General features: G+C 56.0%; 9 protein-coding genes and 5 non-coding genes across 14 annotated transcripts; 5 read left to right on the top strand and 9 right to left on the bottom strand.

Moving 5' to 3' along the window:
* Positions 1-659: 659 nt before the first annotated feature.
* Positions 660-2234, top strand: PHSY_006070 (potential zinc finger protein; the record flags this gene model as incomplete). Its single annotated transcript, XM_012336673.1, has 1 exon — positions 660-2234. One exon carries the CDS (start codon positions 660-662, stop codon positions 2232-2234), a length of 1575 nt encoding a protein of 524 aa, XP_012192063.1.
* A 496-nt stretch (positions 2235-2730) lies between these two features.
* PHSY_007656 lies at positions 2731-2834 on the top strand. The gene has a single exon. It is a non-coding gene; the product is annotated as a tRNA-Val (tRNA).
* A 253-nt stretch (positions 2835-3087) lies between these two features.
* Positions 3088-3179, bottom strand: PHSY_007655. Its single transcript has one exon. It is a non-coding gene; the product is annotated as a tRNA-Arg (tRNA).
* Positions 3180-3572: 393 nt separating this feature from the next.
* Positions 3573-4945, bottom strand: PHSY_006069 (isocitrate dehydrogenase; the record flags this gene model as incomplete). The annotated part of the gene is made up of 3 exons (XM_012336672.1): positions 3573-3815; positions 3902-4366; positions 4520-4945. The coding sequence occupies 3 exons, from the start codon at positions 4943-4945 to the stop codon at positions 3573-3575; spliced, it is 1134 nt and encodes a 377-aa protein (XP_012192062.1).
* Positions 4946-5173: 228 nt separating this feature from the next.
* Positions 5174-5283, top strand: PHSY_007654. Its single transcript has one exon. It is a non-coding gene; the product is annotated as a tRNA-Arg (tRNA).
* Positions 5284-5537: 254 nt separating this feature from the next.
* Positions 5538-7297, bottom strand: PHSY_006068 (argininosuccinate synthase; the record flags this gene model as incomplete). The annotated part of the gene is made up of 2 exons (XM_012336671.1): positions 5538-6769; positions 7249-7297. 2 exons carry the CDS (start codon positions 7295-7297, stop codon positions 5538-5540), a joined length of 1281 nt encoding a protein of 426 aa, XP_012192061.1.
* Positions 7298-8032: 735 nt separating this feature from the next.
* On the bottom strand, positions 8033-8136 carry PHSY_007653. The gene has a single exon. It is a non-coding gene; the product is annotated as a tRNA-Val (tRNA).
* Positions 8137-8401: 265 nt separating this feature from the next.
* PHSY_006067 (phosphoglycerate kinase) lies at positions 8402-9652 on the bottom strand (the record flags this gene model as incomplete). The annotated part of the gene is made up of 1 exon (XM_012336670.1): positions 8402-9652. The coding sequence occupies one exon, from the start codon at positions 9650-9652 to the stop codon at positions 8402-8404; it is 1251 nt and encodes a 416-aa protein (XP_012192060.1).
* Positions 9653-9795: 143 nt separating this feature from the next.
* Positions 9796-11862, top strand: PHSY_006066 (hypothetical protein; the record flags this gene model as incomplete). Its single annotated transcript, XM_012336669.1, has 1 exon — positions 9796-11862. One exon carries the CDS (start codon positions 9796-9798, stop codon positions 11860-11862), a length of 2067 nt encoding a protein of 688 aa, XP_012192059.1.
* Positions 11863-11994: 132 nt separating this feature from the next.
* PHSY_006065 (hypothetical protein) lies at positions 11995-14457 on the bottom strand (the record flags this gene model as incomplete). Its single annotated transcript, XM_012336668.1, has 1 exon — positions 11995-14457. One exon carries the CDS (start codon positions 14455-14457, stop codon positions 11995-11997), a length of 2463 nt encoding a protein of 820 aa, XP_012192058.1.
* Positions 14458-14855: 398 nt separating this feature from the next.
* Positions 14856-18521, top strand: PHSY_006064 (hypothetical protein; the record flags this gene model as incomplete). Its single annotated transcript, XM_012336667.1, has 1 exon — positions 14856-18521. One exon carries the CDS (start codon positions 14856-14858, stop codon positions 18519-18521), a length of 3666 nt encoding a protein of 1221 aa, XP_012192057.1.
* Positions 18522-18986: 465 nt separating this feature from the next.
* Positions 18987-19093, bottom strand: PHSY_007652. The gene has a single exon. It is a non-coding gene; the product is annotated as a tRNA-Trp (tRNA).
* Positions 19094-19167: 74 nt separating this feature from the next.
* PHSY_006063 (hypothetical protein) lies at positions 19168-20995 on the bottom strand (the record flags this gene model as incomplete). Its single annotated transcript, XM_012336666.1, has 3 exons — positions 19168-19233; positions 19391-19465; positions 19553-20995. 3 exons carry the CDS (start codon positions 20993-20995, stop codon positions 19168-19170), a joined length of 1584 nt encoding a protein of 527 aa, XP_012192056.1.
* A 644-nt stretch (positions 20996-21639) lies between these two features.
* On the bottom strand, positions 21640-22536 carry PHSY_006062 (hypothetical protein; the record flags this gene model as incomplete). Its single annotated transcript, XM_012336665.1, has 3 exons — positions 21640-22020; positions 22118-22273; positions 22360-22536. 3 exons carry the CDS (start codon positions 22534-22536, stop codon positions 21640-21642), a joined length of 714 nt encoding a protein of 237 aa, XP_012192055.1.
* Positions 22537-22840: the final 304 nt, after the last annotated feature.

Here is a 22840-nt window from a genome sequence, read left to right as displayed (position 1 = left end):
TCCTTCGGCTCGACCTGTTTGCATCTGTGCGCTGCTCAAGGCTATCAGGCTCGGCTTACGCCGGATACGCTGTCTCGTTTCACCGCCGCCATTGTGCGCTTTTACCGGGAACAAGTTCATATCTCCGCCGCGGGTCTCCTTGACTTCGGTGTCAAGACACGCTGCCTCAAGCTCTAAACCGGCGCCGTCTCGGTCCTCCGTCTAGCTGAACAGCCTAAGGTACCCCATTTTTGTTCGCCGATCTGGGACATCATTAAAAAGACTGACTTCTCTCAAGCGGTCTTGCAGCGCTTTGGATCAGCAGCGCGCCCTCTCAGATCCTTCCGGTACCGCCCCCTAGGCTCCAAGAACAGCAACGCGGCACCTCTCCCTTGACATAAAAGAAGAAGACCCCGCGTTCAATTTCAACTTCGTTGCGACACTCAGTCCGGCACACAACCTGCCGCTCCGAGTGTACCGTCTTCCCGCTGCCGTCAAGCAGCACCAACAAACTCCCTCTCCTGCCATCTACGCATCATCTGCCAATGGCCGTTGCATATCGTCACGACGGAGTCGGCCAGTACGGCCTCGGTCAGCATCACCCCGGAATGGCGCCACTGTCTTCCTTCAACTCGTTCGGCTACGATCGCAGGCCAAAGATGGAAGATCCAGCCGAGCCGATGTGGCCGGTCAGCCGCCTCCAGTACCAGCCGCAGCAAGGAAGCGCGCCCGACAGGTCCAGAGACTCGGGCGCGTTCTCCCACGGCTTTCCACAGCCTGATGCTGTCCGCCAGCAAGGTCATCCAGCCAACTATACGTACGAGGGCTCCTCGTCTGCGCTGCGCAACCCCATCGTATACAGCCAACCTGCCCAACAGCCTTGGGGCATGGGCGCAAGCTCTTCGGCCGACTACGCCGAGTATCCTACTGCTTCTTTCATGACGCCGACGGGTCAGCGATCCCAACCGCCTATGAACGGTCAGGGGCCTTACCTCGGCAATGTCAACGCCGGATATGGCGAATCGTCCCTCGCCTCTGGCAGCGATCCGTATCCCAAGGTCATGAGCGGCTCCTACGATCCACCTGCAGAGACGTTGTGGCCTCTCGGCCCCAACTCGCTCGATGCCTTTGCCGGCATGCCTGCGCCCACCGGTCAAGTTGCACGCCTCACGCTAACGTCGGCTGCGGACAAGAACAGGTTCAAGGCCAGATCGTCGCTCCCGCCTCCCAAGCAATTCAAATGCTCTGCGTGCGACGCGATCTTCAGTCGCAACCACGATCTCAAGCGTCACGCACGCATCCACTTGGCGGTCAAGCCCTTCCCTTGCGGCTACTGCGACAAGGCCTTCAGCCGCAAGGACGCTCTCAAGCGACACGTCCTGGTCAAAGGCTGCGGCATCGGCAACAAGAAGTCAAGCGACAACCGCAAGCGCGCTGCGACCTTGTCCAAGCTCGAGAACAGCGAGAGCGGGAGCAACAGCCGAGCGCCGTATGACGGTGCTCCCTCGCGCGACTTTGGCCACTTTCGCAATGATCTGCAATATCAAGATGGGCAGCAACAGGGATTTCAGAGCGAGCCCGGCAGCTCGCGCAGCTTCCCTGGTCGAATGGATGCGGCGTGGCCATCGACCATGTCGGACGGTTCGAACCCGGGCATGAATGCTGAGTACGCCTCGTCGCGTGGGGCCAACAACGACGAGCGCGCACAAGCACCGCATGGGCTGCAGATGAGCTCACAGGCTGGACTCGTTCCTTCGTACGGCTCGCAACACCAGTCTCACCCGTACCCGAACTTTGGCATGAGTGGTGACGATGGCCTTCAACAGCAGCAGCAGCGAACGCAGCTGGCCGGCGGCCTTGTGAACGCGTTCCCGTCACCTGCAACTACGTCTACCGCGTCGCCTACTGACGTGCATGCAAAAACTGGGCTGGCAGGCAACGCAGGTGCGCCCGGCAGCAGCGACGGACTGGAGCACAAGCTGGAAGCCAGACCCGTATCGCGACCTGGAAGTGGCAAGCTTCCGCACGCCGCAGCTTACAATGCGCAGCCATTCCCCGTCGCCGGTAGCGGAGACAGCGGAGCAATGAACGCTCCAGGCTTGGCTGCTGGCGGCTACTCGATGGCGACCGTGTTGTCGCCCTCGATGGGAGGTGGCGATCTGGACGCTGGCAACGCTCACTCGATGAAGAGGCAACAACAGCAGCAGCAGCAGCAGCAGTTTGGATCGTACTACCCCGACAGCGCCGCAAACTAAGTTGTCCAGCTTGCTCAGCTCACAGCAGATACACATATACGCAAGCATACATCCACCCAGACCTCAGCATCGCACGCGCACACAGGGAAAGCGTATGCTCGTCCTTTTCCCTTTCTCCAGCGCAACTCTTCCTTCTCTCGATACCATGTCCCCTCTGTCTTATCAGAATCGCCTGTAATACTCGTGTAAGCGATGGACATCGATTCCGTTTTGGCCCGCATCTCGCATTTTCGCTTTCGCACTTGTCGAAGTACGTCCGACAAACGTTTTCCCCGCCGGCAATGATTGACGTGTTACCTGGCAGGCTAAGCTCACATATGTACGCCTACCCACACATACCCCCTCTCCCGTCTGAATTGCATTGTTTCGCGCTGTCTTGTGCTCGGTGTGTGTTTAGCGAGACAACGATGGAGTGGTGGTGGTGATTCGTCGAGGGAGGTGACGTGCTGGCGCTACAATCTATATATAAACGCAATCTCAGGGCGTGACAGCACGTGGTTTCTTGGCGCAGTTGGTTAGCGCGTCTCCTTAACAATTCTGGTCAGTTCAGATCGTTAGGGCTTACGGAGGAGGTCGCCGGTTCGAACCCGGCAGAAATCATTCTTCTTTTTATGTTCGACCCTCGTGGTGTGTCTCTTTTTTTTTGCCCTGCCAGATACCGAAGGCTCTTTGCTGATTTCTTCGATTCGAGAGGCTGGCCTTCCATGCTGTTTTGTATGAGGTCTCGGATGGGCGACGGCACAGGTAAGATTTTTCGGAAAGGTGGTTTTGCAAGGTCTAACGGTACAATCACAAAAGAAAGAAAAAAAGAAAAAAAAATGCAAACGATAGGACGAACCAAAAAGAAAAAAAATGACCAGCCTGGGGCTCGAACCCAGAATCTCCTGATTGTCAAGGTCCGAAGGGACTTCGTAGTCAGACGCCTTACCATTGGGCCAACCGGCCGGATTCATATGTGAGCGCGCCAGCATCGCAGAAATATACCATTTATCCCAAAAATCTCGAAAGTGAAGATGATTCGTCTGACCACCACCCAAGAGAGTGCAGGTACCATCTCCCTTGTTGGAGCGGCAGTGCATCAGCAACGTTTCACGGTCTTCGATATTTCCTGAGCTGGATTGCAGCGATCGAGATGCACATAGGCTCCACAGCGAGCCTTTGTCAATTGCAACCAGGCAAGCCCATCCTCACAATCAAGGTTACACCTTCAAACACTTGCACTCTCGTCAATACCGTCTGTTGCGCCATCAGAAAGAACTAAGTGCCTTGGCTTTTGGAGAAAATTCAAGAGAACGACTATACCTGCGCATCAGCAGCTTGGAACAAGAAGCTAAGCCATTAAGCGTCCGAGATCTTCTTGAGGATGGCCTCTTCGCACTGGGTGGTGGTAGCCGAGCCGCCGAGGTCAGGGGTGAGGTATTTGCCTTCGCGAATGACTTGGTCTACGGCGGTGTAGATCTTGAGTGCGGGTTCTGTGTAGCCCATATATTCGAGCATGAGCGCGGCCGAACGGATGGAAGCGATCGGGTTGGCTTTGCCTTGACCTGCGATGTCCGGTGCTGATCCGTGGACCGGTTCACCCTGCAATGTTCAAACCGAGGATAGGAGTCAGTACAAAGGTCTGGAGATGCAAGGAATGTCAGAGGAGGGGGTTGAGAAGAACTGACCATGAAGAAGTTGTCACCAGCATTCACCGAAGGTACGAGACCCAACGATCCCACCAAAGCAGCAGCAGCATCCGAAACGATATCACCGTACAGGTTGGGCGCAACGACAACGTCGAACACCTCAGGCTCACGGAAGAGACGGTAGACCATAGAATCGACGAGCTGCTCGTTGAGCTTGACACCCTCGTATCGACCAGCACCGCCGTTGGACTTTTGATCCTGCTCGTACACACCGCGGACGGAGGTACGGAAGAGGCCGTCGGTGACTGAGAGCACGTTGGACTTGTGGCAGATGGTGACGGTGGGGGTGTAGGAGGGCTGCGTGGTCTTGCGCAGTTCCTTGCGTGCGATGGCGACTTCGAAGGCCTTTTTGCCAATGCGGGTAGAAGCTTTTTCGGTGATCTGTCGGATGGCTCGAGAGATTTGGCCGTCGGGACCGGATTCACTCGTCTCAGATTTGATGTACTGTTGTCACAGAACACGGCCGGCATTTGAGCGGATAGCATGAAGCAGTCAGAGTTTTACAGTCAGTACCTGACACCGCTCACAAAGCATCAAATCTTCGCGACGTTGTTCAACTGCAAGAGCAGTGACCAGGCGTCTAAATCCACTACTTACCAAGCACTCGGTGTTCTCGCGAATGATGACACTGTCGATGAACTTCTCATCGTCCTTGGTACCCCTGACACCAACGACAGGTCGAATGTTGGCGTACAAGTCGAGCTCCTTCCTCAACTTGACGATGGGCGAGCTGTAACCCTCGACCTTGTGGGAAGGGCTCGAGACGGAACCGAACATGGCACCGTGGCAGTCACTCTTGAGCGCCTTGACCGTCTCCTCTGGCAGAGCCGAGCCGGTCTTTTGGAAGTGCTCGAATCCGGCGTCGAGATGGACGAACTCGAACTTGGGTGCACCGGGGGTGTTTTGAAGCACCCTCTGAGCACAGGGGAGCACTTCGCGTCCGATACCATCGGCAGGCATCATTCCGAGGCGCAGCACTCCCGAAGAGGCGTTCTTGAGGATCTTGGCGGCTGTGGACGTCATCGTTGCAGTCGTGTCGGCGAAAGAATTGGTGGTGGAAGGATCGAAGATGATGTGGTCAGGGTCGGCGGGGACAAGTGCGCAAGAACAAAAGTCGCGAGCGAGTCACGGCATTTTCCCGAACTCGCCCTTCTTCCAACGAGCTGTCAATGCATCGGCCCTGTTCGGGATTGGAGCTGTGGTCCAGGTTAATACATGAATGAATGCAATACTTGCTCGCCAAACATAATTGGCCGGTTGGCCCAATGGTAAGGCGTCTGACTACGAAGCAACCTCGGAGGTAAACACTGGGCAGTTGTGAGTTAATCAGGAGATTCTGGGTTCGAGCCCCAGGCTGGTCAATTTCTTTTTTATCTCGACTTCTTCTTTCTTGTACGGAAAGTATGTCCTCTTCTTTTTTAGAACCCATCAACTGAGAAGATCTGTAGAGGCGCACAGTCATCCCGCTCATGAACCTCAAAACGAACAACATTCAGACAAACTAGCATGAAGAACTTGAATGCAATTACGTGTTGCGCAGGAGGGTGTACCGGCTAGATGATTAATATGTACAAAGCAAAGACAAAGTCGCTATTGAGTGTTCTGCACGCAGCAATTACTTTCGAATCGCGTAGGCAGTGTCGCGATCCGATCCACCCTGACCCTTCTCGCTGAGACCGAGGCCGTATCGGCGCAGACGGATAGCCTGGACCGTGATGAAGCCGCTGGTGGCGGCCGAGTCGAATCCACCCTGCTCGTCCATCGAGGTAAACTTCTCGTCGTACAGCAGCTCCTCGGAGCTTCGGCCCTCGACAATGACGTTGCCCTTGTACAGGGCCAGCTTGACCTGACCGTTGACCGTCTTTTGCGACTGAGGAATGCACGATCGGACAAACTCGCATTCCGGCGAGAAGAAGAATCCGTAGTAGAGCTGTTCCGAAAACTTTTGGGTGATGACCTGGTCGCGGATTCGACGAACTTCACGGTCGAGGGTGAGACCTTCGAGGTCCAAGTGCGCAGCACGCAGGATGGTGGCACCGGGCGACTCGTAGCATCCGCGAGACTTGACACCGATGAATCGGTTCTCGACAATGTCGATACGGCCGATACCGTTGGCGCGGGCGAGAGCGTTGAGCGTGAGGAAGACGTCGACGGGGTCGGTGTGCTCCTTACCCGAGGAGAGGACCTTGACCTTGGACGGGACACCCTGCTTGAACTCGATCACGATACGCTCGGGGGTGTCGGGGGCAGACTCGGGGCTCTTGGTGAGCTTCCACATGTCAGCGGGGGGCGTGGTGTTGGGGTCCTCGAGGATACCGGCCTCGTACGAGATGTGGAACAGGTTCTCATCGGTCGACCAGGGCTTAGCCTTGGTCTGGGTGACAGGAATGCCCTTGGACTCGGCATACTCGAGCAGCGCAGAGCGACCAGCGAAGCGGTTGAAGAACTCGGGGATTCGCCATGGAGCGATGACCTTGATGTCGGGCTTGAGGCCGTAGAAGGCGAGCTCGAAACGGACCTGGTCGTTACCCTTACCAGTACAACCGTGAGAGACGTACTGGCAGCCGGTCTTTTCGGCTGCCTCGATCATGCCACGAGCAATGACGGGACGAGCGAGCGAGGTACCCAGGAGGTAGACATCCTCGTAGATGGCGTTGGCCTGCACGGCGGGGAAGATGAGCTCCTCGATGAACTCACGCTTGAGGTCGGCGAGGATAAAGTCCTTGGCACCGCACTTGAGTGCCTTGGAGCGGGCAGCCTCAAAGTCCTCCTCCTGGCCGACATCGGCCATGAAGGCAATAACATCGTAGCCCTCGTCGATGAGCCATGCGAGGATGGTGGACGTGTCTGTGATGAAGGAGCGCGCGCAGTAACAGCATCAGAGGAGTAGTAGTGTCGTCGACGATAGCGAGAGGCGTGCGAACAGCGTGTTTATGCCGAGCATGGTGATCGGTCGACCCAAATCAGGGTGCGTTCGGGAAGAATTGATGGACCACCAGAATTTGTGGTTGCGGCACAGGAAGCAGGGCGACGAGAAAAATTCAGAATCCAAAAAAGCGGATTTGGGAGAGGAAAAAAATTTCGAGTCACCCGATTGGTTGGAAAGGGAAAGAGGTGGACATGACAAGTCCATATACGTCAGAGATGGAGGCAGCAATGGTCAGCGACGGTGTCCACGAGCTTTCAGAATGCGGCGTCACCTGCGGAAGCACAATCAGCAGCTGTCCAACATGGCCCGAACCCCGCAAGGGGCAGCGGAAGCAGGAAGAGTGACAGCTGCAACTGGAGGCACAGCCGCTTTCCGGATTGTTTCCCGGACTACTTACCGAGTCCACCAGAGTAGGCCAAAAGCACCTTTCCGGTCTGTCCAGGCATCTTGTGCGGTGTGAATTCGCTGGCACGAGTCGTAAAGAGTAGTTTGAAGCTCCTGAGAGAAGATGTGAGGGATGGAAGTGCGACCTTGTATCGAGTCGAGTGAGTGTGCAAGCGTTGGTTGATGGTGGAGTTGGAAGAAAGCGAAAGCGCACAAGAAGGTCGACTGATAAGGCTCTCTCTGTCCCGCACTCACTCTCTGCACAGGCCAGCAGTCCCAAATCCGAGCAGACGCGATTTCTCTCGTTCCCGTTCAATTAGCCAGACTTCAATTCTCTGACTCTGACTCGGTTTTCCAAGAATTTTTTTCTCGCTTAGTGGTTGGCTCGCAGTGCAGATCTTCTCGGACAAGAAGAACTGGCCAGCTTGGAGGGAGGCTTGCAAACAGAACTCGTTTGCGGCGTGGCAAGGTGTGGCATGCCCATCCGCCCATTGTCCGCATCCAGCTGATTGCTTCTGCCGTAAGGATCGACGTATCGCATCTCGAGAACCGTTCGGAAGTAGTGGCTGCAATGTATCTGACTGCACAGCGCATGTCGACCCTTGCAGGGTCAGCGAGCCGACCTAGCCCTACATTGTGACAATGGTCGATCATCCAGCTCGCTTTCTTGTACGTCGTCGTCGATGTCAGTTCCGAGAGGCACTTGTCGAATACTTGTGGGGCTTGGATCTCATCATTCAACTCACTGCCACGGGCCTTCCTAGCAGCGATGAGCAACTAAAAAAAGGCAAAAAAGATGATTTCTGCCGGGTTCGAACCGGCGACCTCCTCCGTAAGCCCTAACGATCTGAACTGACCAGAATTGTTAAGGAGACGCGCTAACCAACTGCGCCAAGAAACCGCTTGTCGGGAGGACGGAAATGTTGTATACATGTAACAATTCAAGGAGCTTGATAACTTCAATATGTTCATCATGCTTTGACGGAGGAAATGTCTCAAACTCAAGTGCTCTCATGTACAGCCAAGGCGACGAGATTGTCTCCTCGACTAGTCGATACGCATGGACTATTGCAACTCTGAAGCTGAATATGGGGTCATTGGGTTTCGATTGGCAGTTTAAAGCAGGATAGGCATAGCACTTACAGCCTAGCGACCTCGGCCGCAAGTCACTTTTCGGAAAGCTCCTTGACACCGGGCAGCGTCTTGCCTTCCAGAAGCTCCAGCGAGGCACCACCGCCGGTCGAGCAGTGCGAGATGCCCTCCTCAGCTCCGTACTTGGCCACCACGGTGGCCGTGTCACCACCACCGACGATCACAGTCGAGCCGTTCTTCTCGGCCTCGAGGCAGGCGTCGAGCATGGCCTTGGAGCCGCCGGCAAAGTTGTCGAATTCAAACACACCGGCAGGACCGTTCCACAGGATGGTCTTGGCCTTGACGATGGTCTCGCGGAACTTCTTGCGCGACTCCTCGCCGGCATCGAGACCCATCCACTCATCGGGGATGCCCTCTTCGTCGGTGGCAGAGCCGGTCTTGGCGTTCTTGTCGAACTTGTCGGCGGTGATGTAGTCGACGGGGAAGACGAGCTCGACGTTGTTCTTCTTGGCCTTCTCGACGAGCTCGGCGACCTTGTGCGAACCAGCCTCGTCGAAGAGCGAAGTGCCGATCTTGACGTTGTTGAGCGTCTTCTTGAAGGTGAAGGCCATACCACCGCAGATGATGAGCGAGTTGACCTTGTCGAGCATGTTGTCGATGAGCTGGATCTTGTCCGAGACCTTGGCACCACCGAGGATGGCAAGGAAGGGACGCTCGGGGCTCTCGAGCGCCTTGGCAAAGAACTCGAGCTCCTTCTTCATGAGGAAACCAGCAGCACGCTGGGGCAGCTTGACGCCTACCATGGACGAGTGAGCACGGTGAGCGGTACCGAAGGCGTCGTTGATGTAGACGTCACCGAGCTTGGTGAGGCTGGCACGGAACTCTTCGACCTTCTTGGGGTCAGCCTTGACCTTCTCGCCGGCCTCGTTGGTGCCCTTGCCCTCCTCTTCGACGTGGTATCGAAGGTTCTCGAGCAGGAAGATCTTGCCGCCGGTAGCGGCCTCGACGGCCTTTTCGGTCTCGGGGCCAACGCAGTCGGGAAGGAATTCGACGTCCTTGTTGAGCAGCTTGGAAACCTCGGCAGCGACAGGCTTGAGCGAGTACTTGGGGACGGCCTTGCCATCGGGGCGGCCCATGTGCGACATGAGCACGACCGCCTTTGCGTTCTGCTCGATGGCATACTTGACGGTAGGGAGGGCAGCGACGATACGCTGATTGTTGGTGATCGTGTCGCCGTCCATGGGGACGTTGAAGTCGACACGGATCAGGACCTTCTTGTCCTTGAGATCGACATCAGTGATACCCAGCTTGCTAGAAAGAGACATTTTTGGCCAAGTGTAGGCGGGAATAGAAGATTTGCGGAGAGTGAGTGTAAGGTACGAAGGGAAGAGCAAGAAGATCACGGAGGGATGGTTGAAACGTGTGCGCACGGCTGTTAACGGTTAGAGCGAGAGCGGACACGGCTCGGATGCGGAAAGATGCGGTCGTTGGCACCGTGAAAAAGCGGTCAAAGCGAGAAGCTGGAAAGTGGAGCAAAGTGACACTCAACCCCCGATTCGCTTACATTTCCTTCTCACTTTTGCTGCATCATCTTTATCGATTGAAAAGGAAAAGAGGTGCTGTAAAACCTTCCCATTTTCGTCTCTTTGGCTTTGTTGGGTCGTGCCTACACGAAATCTCTGTCCGATCCAACGCAGATCGGGCGAGTCTCCGGAAGTCGGCCATCAACCGCGAAGGTCTCGAGATTTTTTCTCGAGAGAGACCATCTTCTCAGACCAACACGAGGAACAGTGCTTCTACACTTCACAGTTCAACGTTCTTTCTCGCAGCGAGGTTGCAGCCCATCATGTCAGACCCATCGCAGCAGCCTTCGGGCTCATCGTCCGCCGGGCAGGATGCCACGTCCTCAGGTCGACCTGCGCAGCCCGCACGACCCCTTCGAGGCGCAGCTTCTCTTCGCGGCGCAGCATCTTTACGAGGAACACCCGGCCGAGGAGCTTCCACCTCCTCGAGCGCATCCATGGTTCCATCTCGTTCATCCTATGCATCTTCTGGAAGCGCTGCGGGCTCTGCTGGACCAGGCTCCGGTGTTCGCATGCAGTTTCGTCCCGTCATGCCACAGCGTCGCAAGGCTTCCGAATCGCCCGCACCCACCTCGTCCAACACAGTCGAATCATCCACGGCCTCTCCCCTCTCCGTTCCATCCAGCTCGACGTCTAGTCGCGGTGGTAGAGGTCGAGGTCGAGGTGGTGCACGTCCACCACGTCAGCAGACTCAGATGACGGCCTCGGGTCCCTTTGCGCTCGGCCCTTCTGCTCGCTCCACCGCAAAGAAGGTCGCTCCCATCGGACCTGGCGGTTCAAGTCTAACTGCAGCAGAGAGCGTCGACTCGAGTCGTAGCAACACCCCCAAGGCCGATCCCGATCGTGCATCTTACCGCAACCCGGACAAACTCAAGGATGCAGAGCAGTACTCGGATCCAGAGGATGGTGGGGTCGAGATTGTCGACCTCGACGAGGTGCATGTTCTCGACGAGCTCGCACCGCGTGCGCTCCCTCGTGTCGCAGAAAAAGAGAGCAAGAAGGACAAGCAAAAAGCAGCAGATGCTCGACAGAAGAAAATGGACGGCCGTATCCGCAAGGACGATCGCGATGCTAAGGGCGCTATTCGAGTGAAATCCGAAGACCCCGACGACATGATGATCGACCTAGATCCCACTGCGTCGTCGACCTTGAACGGTACTTCCACCGCCATCTCAAGCGCATCACCAACACCGCAACCTGCTGACACGTCGAGGATCAATACCGCCGACGCGCTCGATCTGTCCGAAAGCGAAGGCGAAGAGCTCATGGATGACCTTGTCGACGACTTTGTTTTCCACGATCAAGATGATATCGGTCCCGAAAACCTTCTCTACCTGTTTCAGTTCCCGCAGCTGTTTCCGAAGTTCAAGGCGCCGAAGGAAGTCAAAGGTACCGCAAAAGCTGCAGCAGCTTCTGCTTCCGAGACAGCGGCCAAACGGCGCAGTGTGTCTTTCGCAGCGGGAACCACTGGCGGTGCCGGTCAGGCTGGCAAAGACGACCTTCCCAGCAGCTCCGAGATCGACTCTGACGACTCTTCCGGTGTAGACTCGGACACGGAGGACAAGAAAGACTCGAAACTCTTTTCCTCCACTTCCTTCTCCGCAGAAGGTCTCGTCGGCAAGCTGAACGTATACCGCGATGGACGAGTTTTCCTTCGATTCGGCGACGACCTAGTCATGGAAGTCACCGGTGGATCTCAGAGCACCTTCCTGCAGCAAGTCATGCTGTTGGATCCCTCAAATCGTACGGCGACAAGCCTGGGTGAACTGCACAGGAAGTTTATCGTCAGCCCCGAAATCGACTGCATGTTGAATGACATCAGTCTGCACGATGCGAAACAGAGGGAGAAGGAGGATGCAAGGAGAAAGAGGGAGGAGGAGAAGGCCGAGGCTGATAGATTGAAGTACGGCGGTGGAGTCGGGAGCGGGTTCGGTGGTCTAGGCGGGAGGTAGTTTGCCCGAATCAAAAGTGCCCGTCGCACACCCATTCCTGAACCTCTTACATCCGCATGTGTCTGAAGCGTGATCACAAACTGGCATAGCTAGTCGAATTTTGAATTGCGATCAGTCAACTGCGCTATAGCATCACTCGGAATCCTCGTCGTCATCGTCATCATCATCGTCGTCCTCATCACTGCTCTCCTGACTCTCCAAGATGTACCGAATCACCTCTTCAGCCGCTTTCCTGAGCTGTCCGTTCTTCTCTCCGCCCACCTCTTCGCCGCTCTCTCGACTCAACGGGCTCTTCCACCATCCAATGATGTTCTCCTCGCTGATGATATCGTCGTTGTAAAACTTTTTCAAGAGCGGCAAGAAGATCTTGTAATACCCTTCGTTGAGCGCACAGAAGTGCTGCACCGTTGCGAGAGCTTCGATTTGATCGTCCACCGCGACTACGGAGATGAGGGGACACCATTTGTCGAGCACCTTGAGCATCTGTTTGGGTTGTTCGGGATCGCATTTCTGCAGGATGAAGCCGATGACGGTTCTGCGCACTTCCTTGAGTGGAACGTTGGATGCCATGCGGAGAGTCTTGAGCTCGATAGCTGCATCGTCGACCGTGTGATTCTCTTCAAAGGCTCGTTCGAGCGATGCAGTCGCTTCGGAGCGGAACTCGTCGAGTCGCTTGACTGCTGCTTGCTTCTCGACGTTGGTCTCGCCTCCGTCGAGCATCATTGAATCGCCGAGCAGGTCATCGTCGTCGGAAGACATGGTGCCGTCCGAGCCTGACACCAAGTCGTCCTCGTCCTCGTCGGCATCGGAATCGCCTCCGACACCGATGGATGACACATCCGATAGAGAATCGGCTATCTGCATCTCGTCCAGATTCGCACCCAGTCGCATGAGCCGCAAGTTGCGCGAGCGTTCGATCTCGTCGACTTCGTCTTCATCATCGTCATCGTCGGAAGCTTCCGAATCCATCGCTTCCTCGGGTTTGATGGGCTTGTCTCCCAATGCTGGCCAGACATAGCCGACACCTTGAGCACCGAGCTGCTTGGACGAAGCGTCTTTGGCGCCTGCAGCACCTGCATCTCGGTCACTGGCACGCAAAGAGTCGTCATCGCCGCCTTCGAGCTCGCTGTCGCTGTCAAAGTCGAACTCGGACTTGTACCTTTTGTTGGCAATCCTGCTGAAGGCGGCAAGCTCGACGTCGGGGCCCACGACACAGCCATCTGCGACGATGCAACCCTTGTTGATCTTGACTCCATCAAGAATCTTGACGTTGGCACCGAGGATGCTGCGTTCGATGGTGCAGCCGGCACCGATGGTGGTGTTGGCCCAAATGTAAGAACCAGAGACGCTGGAACGGCTGCCGACTTTGACAGAGGATCCGAGGACAGACTGGTGCAGCGAGGCCTTGTCGCCGATTTCGGACTGAGACCCGATGAGGGTATGTGTGCCGAGCTGGCAGGTTCGGCTGAGAACGACATTGTCTCCGACGAAGCGCAGACCGGAGCGAGAGCTGTATCGCTGTCCACCGGGAAGGTAGCCGGCAGGACCGAGTGGATACGTCCACTGTCCAATGACATCCTTTGTGATGGCGTCGTAGTCGGCGGGCGATTTGACGCGTGCTGCATAGCCGCGGCCGTAGAGCGAAGCGCCGACAGTCTGTGGAAAAGAAGAGCCAGCGATCTGAACTGCCGAGGCTGGCGGACCGGTAGGCGCAACATGAACGAAGATCTTGCTGTCCAGGAGATCTGATGTCAAGATTCCAAGCACAAAGTCGTGGCGAAGCGTCTGGTAGTCGAAATTTTCCGAGAAGAGCGGTGGTACATCTGCCGAGCAGATATCGATGCCGCAATCGACGAGATCGTTTCGAATATCCACCTCAGCACCGCGGGAGAGACTGTGGGTGGTGGCGGCAGCGTCTTCGTCGAACACTTCGAGCGGCAAGCTGGTTGATCTCATCCTGGGCGCTGCAGGCACGGGCGCATAGTGCACGAGCTGCGACGTGTGAGGCTCGACAAAGAAGAGCGCTAGGTTGCCTGGGGTGCGAATCCTGCTGCGCTTTCCGACGGGCATGGTGCAGATGGTCATGATGGCGTCCTTGTCCTTCTTTCTACGTCGCTTGTGCGCGTCGACGATGCTGGCGAGGTCCATATTTGCGACCGAGTCGGCATGGATGAGAATGAAATCGGAGCGAATGATCTGCTTGCTATCGAGCTCTCGCATCACATCCCCGAGCGATTGTGCATCAGGGGTGGCGATGACGGTGATCCTTGGGAGCGAATATCGGGCGGGCGAAGTTGCGAGATGCTTCTTGATCTGATCTGAATAGCGACTGGCAAGGATGAAAATCTCCTCGACTTCAGCCAGAGCCAGATTCTCAAGTGTCCAGTCGAGGAGCGGAACGTTGCATAGCGGCAGTAGACACGCTGGTCTGTCGGTAGTCAAAGGATCCAAACGTTTTGAAAAGGCGTCGGCAAGTACGACGGCTTGCAATGGCTCTCGCTGAAGGTCCTCTTCTCTGTTCTGCTGTGCTTTAGCTTTGGACGATGCAGCGCCTTTGCCGCCTGGCTTTGCTGCTGATGATGATTTTGGCGGCATTGCGGCACAGCTCAGCTGATGAGGATGGATGAGGTGGTGATGGTGGTGATGGGGTACACTCTGGAAGCACCGACCAACTAACACTTGTTCAAGAAAAGCTTACACGTGATTTCAAGATGAGGATTATTCTCACTCCACACTGCGATTTTGCGAGAGGGAAACTTTTTTTTTGGTCTTTTTTTTGGAAGAAATGCGCCAAAGTCATAGTTGGACCCTCGTGCGCTCTTGGTGACTTGCTGCAGGCACAGAGCAGCTCAGTCGACTGTCGGAAATGAAACCGATTGTTGTTCCGCTCATCAGCATCTTCATTTTCCTCTCTCTCTCTCTCCTCCATCACTCTCTCCAGCCTGCTCATCATGGCGCCAAGGAAGAAAGCGGCGCCGGCTGCTTCCGCGCCCATGAGCGCGCTCGCAGCTCGCAAGGCACGAGAGGAGGCGCAGGCAGCAAGAAGCGGCACCACGAGAGCTTCCGCTTCCGCCTCGGAGAATCTTCCAGCCGCTTCCACATCTCGCTCAGCTCCCAGTCACACGGAAGAAGGCGATGTCAGTATCGAGGTGGTGATTCCATTGCCATCCACATCCCAAGCAGCGGCTGCTTCGCGCTCCACTACCTCATCTTCCTCCATCGACAGAACGCCTTCCTCTGCTCTCAAGCGTCCGCGCAGATCGTCTCTTGTGCAGGATGGCTCATCCATCGCCGCCACAAGACCAAGGAGGAACTCGAGCGTGGCCAGCGTAGAGCCGCAATCCCAAGCTACGCTCAGCAGATCTACCAAGGGCAAAGTACCACAGGTCACTCCCAGTCGCAGCAGCGCCAACAAGCCGCCTTTAACCAAATCCACGCCCGTCTCTGCCAAGAAGAAGGCCAAGCATTCACGTAGTTCAATGGACGACCAAAGTGATCAAGACGATGAGCTGGATCGAGACATTGAAAAGATCGTTGCCGACTTTCACCGCGAGGCTTCCACCTCCGAATTCAAGTCATCCGAGCCGGAACAGCCACCGCCCAAGAAGCGAGCAAAACAGCCGACCGGCACACCTTATAAGCGCACTCCAACTGAACCTGCTCCAGCCGACAAGACAGCACCTCGCAAAACTTCCCGGAAAAAGACAGCTCTGAAGCAAGTGGAACTCCAAGAGCTGAGCGCCTCGACGACCAAGTCCGAGCAGCCGGTCAAGAGAAAGCTCACAGATGAGCAAAAGCGCCTCAGCATCTCAAGGCGTTATTTTGCCGCCGCTCAAAAACACACAGCGAAGGATCATGTCGGTACGTCGTCAATGCCAATCGAGGATCGAGCCACGGGATTCCTTGCATTCGGAGTAGACGATGATGAAGACGACGAACCCGTACAAGTCAATGGTGTTCAAGACGATGCTCAGAGCCAAGACCAAATCTCCGACGACTCCTCGGACGACGAGCAGCAGCAGGCTCAACAAGCTGCAAGCAACCCCGCTCCGGGTCTCATCAACGGAAGCAAGCATCGTGCAAATGGCAAAAGCAGGGGTCGTGAGACAAGGTCATCACACACAGCCACCAAAATCGTTCTTGACGACGACGATGATGATGATGATGAAGAACAAGACGACGAGGCCGGGACTGATAACGACGATGACGGAGCAGCTTCACCGAAACCCACAACACTAACTCGTGCTGCGCTATTGGATGCAGTTCCCTACTCCAACTTCACTCCTGTACTCGAAGGCGAGGCCAGGAACGCCATCGTCGTCGAGAACAAGCGCAAGCGAGGCAAGGAGGCGCTCTACTTCGGACTGCGTATCGGACAGACACTCGTCTTTCTTGGAGTCGGTCATGTCGAGGTCCTCCAAGGCGTTGCTCAGCTCGGAGGTGCCGTCATCTCTGCATCAGCACAGGGCCTTAAATCTGCCAACATCTTTGCACCCATCACCAACCCGCTTCCGGTTCTCAAGTCAACCTCAGCGTCGTCATATCCCGGCCACAACTTCGCATCAAGTAGCTCTCGTAGCAGCAGCAGCAACAGCGCCGACAACACCAGCGACACCAACATCGATACTCTGTTTGACGCTACATTCGACACAATCGTCAAAGTCACACCGCTCGCGTCTCCCATCACAGCTCTAGGTCAGGTCTGCCCGATCGGCGGCCTCGCCACGCCCTTCATTGCGCCTCCAAGTCTGGAGCTCAGCAACGAGGTCTATCAGCTCGCCGGAATCAAGGTGCTGTTTGCGCCCACCACTCAAGAGCTGGTGCAGAGACCGAGGGCCTTGCTTGGAGACGGCAGATTCTCCACGGTGGGCCTCAGCGCCACCTACATCCCTCACAAGTGGCAATTGGCCTTGCACCACCTCTCCAGATCAGCCATGTCTGCTGCCCAGCACCCTCAGGAGGAGTCCGTCGTGGCTCTCGTCCGAGGCAACAAGAAGGTCGGAAAGAGCACCTTGAGCCGCATGGCTCTTGAGAGGCTTTTGTCGATGGGCAAAGCGGTGGGTGGCCGAGTCGCATACCTCGAACTCGATCTTGGTCAGAGCGATTTCGGACCCCCGGGAATGGTCGCTCTGCATGTCTTGACTCTCACCGACAATAGCTGCGCCAAGGCAGCCCGAGAGGAAGTTGATCCAATCCACCGAATTGATTCGACGCGACAGGAAGCAAGTGAGACCGAGAACGCAGAAGCAGTAACAAGCAGCGACTTTTCAGATGGCGCTCACAGCTCCATCACGCTTGGTCCTGGTTGGTGTCAGCCGCGTGTGCCGGCGCGCGCCCACTTTGTCGGCGACGTCTCGCCGCGCGATGATCCAGAGAGCTATGTTGCCGCAGTGCTCGACTTGATCGAATACTTTCGGGCACAGGTCCAGCCCGGTGATCCCAACGAGGACGGCGTGTCGCAGCGCGTGCCGCTCGTCATCAACACGCAGGGCTGGATCAAGGGTTTGGGAGCTGATCTCGCTTCTCGCATCGAGCCCATGTTGCGACCCACGCACATCTTTGACGTGATTCCGCGAGGCTCCCCGGACCCGCTGCCTCCTCCAATTCGCGGTCAACCTTGGCTGGATGCGGAAGGCGCCATCCTTGGTTCTGGACCCGAAATCGTCACCCTCGAGAGCGTCTCGCAGCTCGAATTTGTGCAGGGAAGCTTTGGCAACGGCGACAGGCGTACCGCTACCGATGTCGGCCAGCTCAATGGTATGTTGAGGGCAAATGACGAGGGCCAAGGACCCGGCGATGGAGGCTCGACGCCACCTCGCTACGTCTCCGAAGTCGGTAGTAGGCTAGCACCTGCCGAATCTCGACTGCTCAACATGATGAGCTACCTCTACGCAACCCAGCTCTCCCCTGGTCGGGCTGACAATTCTTTTCAAATTCAAGGCAGCTGGAACTTTAGCGAGCCGCTCGTGCATCGGCGTCCTCTCGTCGTCGACGTCGCCCAGGGGCTCAAAGCAGGCATCCGCGTTCTGGCGCTCGGCTCATCCGTGCCCGACAGCTTGAAGCTCATGGCTCTCAACTCGTCGATCGTCGCCATTGTCGTCATGGACGCCAGTGTCCAGGTCGCCGAGGCGCAAGAGCAGCACGGGCCGTGGAAGGCAGCCTTCCACCGTGCCGCAGAGATCGTCTCCTCTGATCTTGCGTCGTCATCGCGCTGCGTCGGACTCGGCATTGTCCGCTCGATCGACGCTGAAGCGGGTCGTGTCCACCTGCTCACGCCTCTGGATCCAGCGTTCCTGCACGAGATTCAATCGACCACCGGCATCGGCATCGGCCTTGTTAAGGGCGCGCTCGAGCTCCCTGTCTGGGCATCGCTCGATTTCCAAGCCATCAAGGAGGCACGCGAGAGCAGACTCGACGTTCCGCCTGCTACGCATCACTTGACTGTAAACGGCCAAGAGCAGCCTCAACAGCAGCAGCAGCTCCTAGCTGGCATGCCTAGGAATCAGGTCCCCTATCTGGAGTGGCCTCATTCGATCCACCCGGCATCGCGTCAGAATGGCAGCAACAACACCAACAGCAACGGTGCAGGCGCTTTTCAACTCGGCTCGGAGAAACGTCGCATCCGACGCAACCTCATGCGCAAGAGCCAGTTTGTATGATCCCCCGCAAAACAGATCCAAGCATGTAGCATACCATCTAGCCTAATTCATCATCATTGTCGAATCTTCCGCCCTGTCGCTTCTATCTTCCACGTGTTTCTGTCTTCACATGGTGCGTAGGTGACTGAATTTATCAAGGGGGGAGAATCGTGGGGTCTGTGAGATAAAAGTTGAATCCCCTGTGTACCTGATCACATCGTGCGTGACTGACTGGAATGCAGTGTGAAGCGGAGAGTGGGCTGCACTCAAAAATGGCTGGGCGGGATTTGAGCAAGAGCCAATCAGGCACGCGTCAGAGGAAGTTAAAGTTTTATGTCGTACAAAAAGATATTTTCTTCCTGCCTGTACCTCTGCCTTTCGTTCACGATAAAAGCCACTTTTTGTGAGTCAATCGTCGAGAAAATTGGCGCTCTGTGTAGCCCAGCATCCTAAGAACACGACCCTGAAGAAAAAAATGCAAAAATTTGACCCCTACCCGATTTGAACGGATGACCTTCGGAAGATACCAGCTGCGCGTCCACGGGGGAGGATTTGTACTGGAAGCCGACGCTCTACCGCTGAGCTAAAGGGCCATATGTGATGAGTAAGGTTTAAGCCACATTATGAATCTCGGCAATTCCGAAATTTCACGTGGCAACTGTACGACTTAGATCCTCACGAAGATGGACTCGATGCACTCTCGAGGAATCAGATTTGACTGGCACACATCACACTAGTCGGAGCAGTAGAGCACGGACGTAGTCCATTTCGACAGAATGAACAGACTTTAGATAGTGTCCCTTTATGACGGCGTGGGGAATGGGAGCCTGTTGCATTTGGAGCCATGAAGCCATCTAGGTCTGCTTGCACAATGGACGTCCGGATCTTACTTGAGCGTTGCAGAGTGACACTTGGAGCGGCATGCTGATCAGGCTAGCTGCAAGGATGCCCAAGCTGTCGCCGAACTGTTGAAAGAAGACATGGGATGTGGGGAGAATGTCAGCTTTGACTCGCGGAAACTTGTGACTGTTCGGAGGTGGATGATCACTTACGCCAACGCAGCCGATCCTGAATTCGTGTTCCTGAGCCTTCTTGGCCAGTCTATACGCCTCATCCGCCTCTCCGTCCTCTCCATTTCCTTCGCCCTCCGCCGTTGCTGGCAACACAATCCCCTGCTTCGACTCTTCATCAACACCAATACTATAGAACACACTGACGTACGCCGACCCACCCGCCAACCCCTCGACACATATCAAGACGATCACCAACGGACTCGCGATACTCGCCCTGAACCACGCATACAGACTCTCCGTCATCAAAACCACCAACAGCGTCGTCTGCAATACCGCTGGTAGCCACAGCAGGTGTCGTGGGATCGCCGGAAGCTTGAAGATCGAGATCGAGGATCGGGAGAGAAAGACGAAGGTCTGGTAGACGAGCTGGTAGAGCGGATAGTAGTCGGTCAACTTGCGGATGATGTGCGAGAGCAGAGGATGGGTTGAGGGCGTGGGGAGGGGATAGATGAGCGTTGGTGCGATGCCTTGGTTGATGGTGTACTCCATGGCGTAGACGATGACGAGGGGAATGATGTAGGGCTGCAGCATCGGTTTGAGCAGCGACATCTTCTCTTGGAACGAAAGCCGCACCTTGATGTCCTGGGGCGAGGCGAGAGGTGTAGTTGAGTGTTCTTGGCCTTCGTCGTCGTCCACGGTGGCGTCTGCTTCTCGATCCTCCGAATTCCTCTCCGCAGTGTCGTCTTCGGTCGACACGGGTGCGTACTCTCCGGCAGCTTTCGCATTGTCTTGATTCAACAGCTGCTCGACCGAAGGCAAGATCGCCACGTACGCCAGCACCATGAATCCAGGCAGCACACTCAAGATCGCCATCCCCGTCTGCACTCCCAACGGCCTGACCACCCACCAAGCTGCCGCCCCTACCAACCCAGCCGCACCCGTTCCACTCGCAAACCACCCTACAGCGTCCCCGGCAAAATTCGTCTCCAGCCCCGCACCCGCTCTCTGCGCTGCACTCAGCCCATCCCTCCTCCTCCTCCCCTCAGTCTTGGGAGCGTACCTCGTACTCAACTGCAAAAACGTCAACTCGCCCAACCCCGAACTGAAACTCGCCAACGAAATCCCCACCAGCCTCATCACCAGCGCCGGGAAGAATGATACCAGCAGCATCCCTGCAAAGCTCAACGCTGCACAGCTCCATACTCGTTTCGTGTAACGAACCTCTCCTCGCAGCAGGTAAGGCCAGATAGCTTTGGCGATGAGAGCGGGGAAGATGTTGGCAAAGCTGACGAGTCCCGTAGGCACACCTTGCGGGAGTAGCTCTAATGCAGCGGTGAGGATCACGACGTAGAGAGAGTTGTTGAGGAGACCGAACAGGAAGAACGCTGTGTTGAGTCGATATGACGTGCGTTTGGAAGAGGCGGGAAAGGGTGGGCCTGGGGAAGCGGGGGGAAGCCGGGCGGCGGGGCCGTTGGTGACCATGCTTCTACGTGGTGAGGTTGTGGGTTGATCTATCGGAGGTGAAATGGAAGATAGGGACTGATGTGAGCCTTCGATAGGTCGAAGTGGCACTGCTTCGATCGCCACCATACATGTGTCCGTCGTCGCGAGAAGATGTCGCAATGAAGAAAAGCGAAGCAGGTATTAATACGACGGCACCAGTCTGTCCAGCTGAATCCGGGTAGCTCTCTGCGGTTGCTTCCAATGTGCCGTGCTGAGTGGTAATGTGACACTGTGCGTCCTGGTGTATCGAGGTGTCGGTCGAAGAACAAGTGAAATCGTTGGAAGATGAAAGCGTCCAAAGCGAACGAGGTGAAGACGATGATGGTTACAAACTAGCAATGGCTCGTGCTGCTTGTGCGAGCCTGAAATATGCAACCCCGCGTCAATTCCGAACCCTGAAATGGTTCGCCCTCACGTTGCTGTTCGTCACGATTTGACCACGTTTTGCCGATATCTGGGGATGCATGTCCTGATTTCAGCAAGATCTCTCACACAGTCTGCTGACCTACACAAACATCAAGCTTGGCAAAAGTGTCGCAAAAGTCCATGACGGGCAAGGAAAAGCACAGAAACGTGATGTAGTATGAAGGCTGTACCATCGCTTGTTAACTAGCAATCCATGATCAATCCTTCCTCAAGTTGTCCAGACGAGCCTGAAGAGCGTCTTCGTCCTTGGAAGCACCACCGCCGAATCCACCTCCGCCTGCCCCCTCTCCAATGGCCACGCGTTGCTGTGGCGCGGCTTGCGGTGCTGACAAAGCCGCCGTGGGTGCTTCGCCGAGCTGCTGACCTACCGAGACGCCGATTTCGTCGAGCACTTCCTTGAGAATGTTGTCCGACTCTTCCTCTTCACCTACACCCTCGTCTTCGTCGTCCATGGCCTCGTCGACGGCATCGCCCATCATCTCATCCTTCATGTCCATGGTGGCGCTCTCGCGTTCAAAGTCGCGCATGATGCGCTGGATGGCCGGCAGATTCATGCTTCGGTTCATCGTGCCCATTGCCTGCAGAGATAGGAGTCGAGTCAAAGAGGAAGTCGTCGAGGGGTCAGTGAATGAGATAGGCTTTGCTGATGTCCATCCAGACGGGTGTCAGACTCACCCTGGTTGCTCCTTTCATAGCTTCGGCCATCTGCTGGTTGCTTCGCAGCGTCTGGATGCGCAGTGACACCGCTTGCAATTGTGTCTTCATCTGGTAGAACTTGTGGATGTGTCTTCGCGTCCTGACCAAGTCTTTCGCCATGACCTTACACGCCGGCTGTCAGAGCAGTTCGGAAGTAGATTTCCTCTAAAGTGTCAGTGAACGCTGTGCGAGACGAGAACGGAACTGGTATAGATGCTTACCATCTGACCTGCCCGGGCGCTCTTCTTGATATCCTGCGTGAGCTTCTTCTCCTGCTGTTCGAGCTTCGTACGCTCGCGATCCAGCTCCCTCTGTGCCTTTTGCAGAGTTCTCTGATGTTGCCTTAGACGCTCTGCGGGCGACTTGGCCCTGCCGAACAGGGACTCGATGATGTTCATGTTGTTGCAGGGAGGTGATCGCGACTGCTGTTCGTGGTCGATAAGAGTTGGTTGGTGGCTGTTGGTATGGCCGTGTTGACGGAGAGTCCCTCAAATCTGGCGGCTGATCCGATTGACCTATGCGGCTGAGAGAGAGGTTGTGTGCCACGAGTGACGCAAAGGGTGATTGGATCGAGAGGCCGAGTTGGAACGAGCGGATGGTGGACGAGGATTGAGCCATCGGCGCATCCGCTTTTCCGAAAGTGGAGTGAGAGCAACACACTCAGCTGCAATCTGACGCTCGCTTGGCTGAATTGGACCCTCC

The sequence above is a fragment of the Pseudozyma hubeiensis genome (genome assembly GCF_000403515.1).
Source record: "Pseudozyma hubeiensis SY62 DNA, scaffold: PHS57, whole genome shotgun sequence".
In the NCBI taxonomy this organism is placed as follows: Eukaryota; Fungi; Basidiomycota; class Ustilaginomycetes; order Ustilaginales; family Ustilaginaceae; genus Pseudozyma; species Pseudozyma hubeiensis.
The sequence above is the reverse complement of the archived record's forward strand: the minus strand, read 5'-3'. Positions and strand labels throughout refer to the sequence as shown.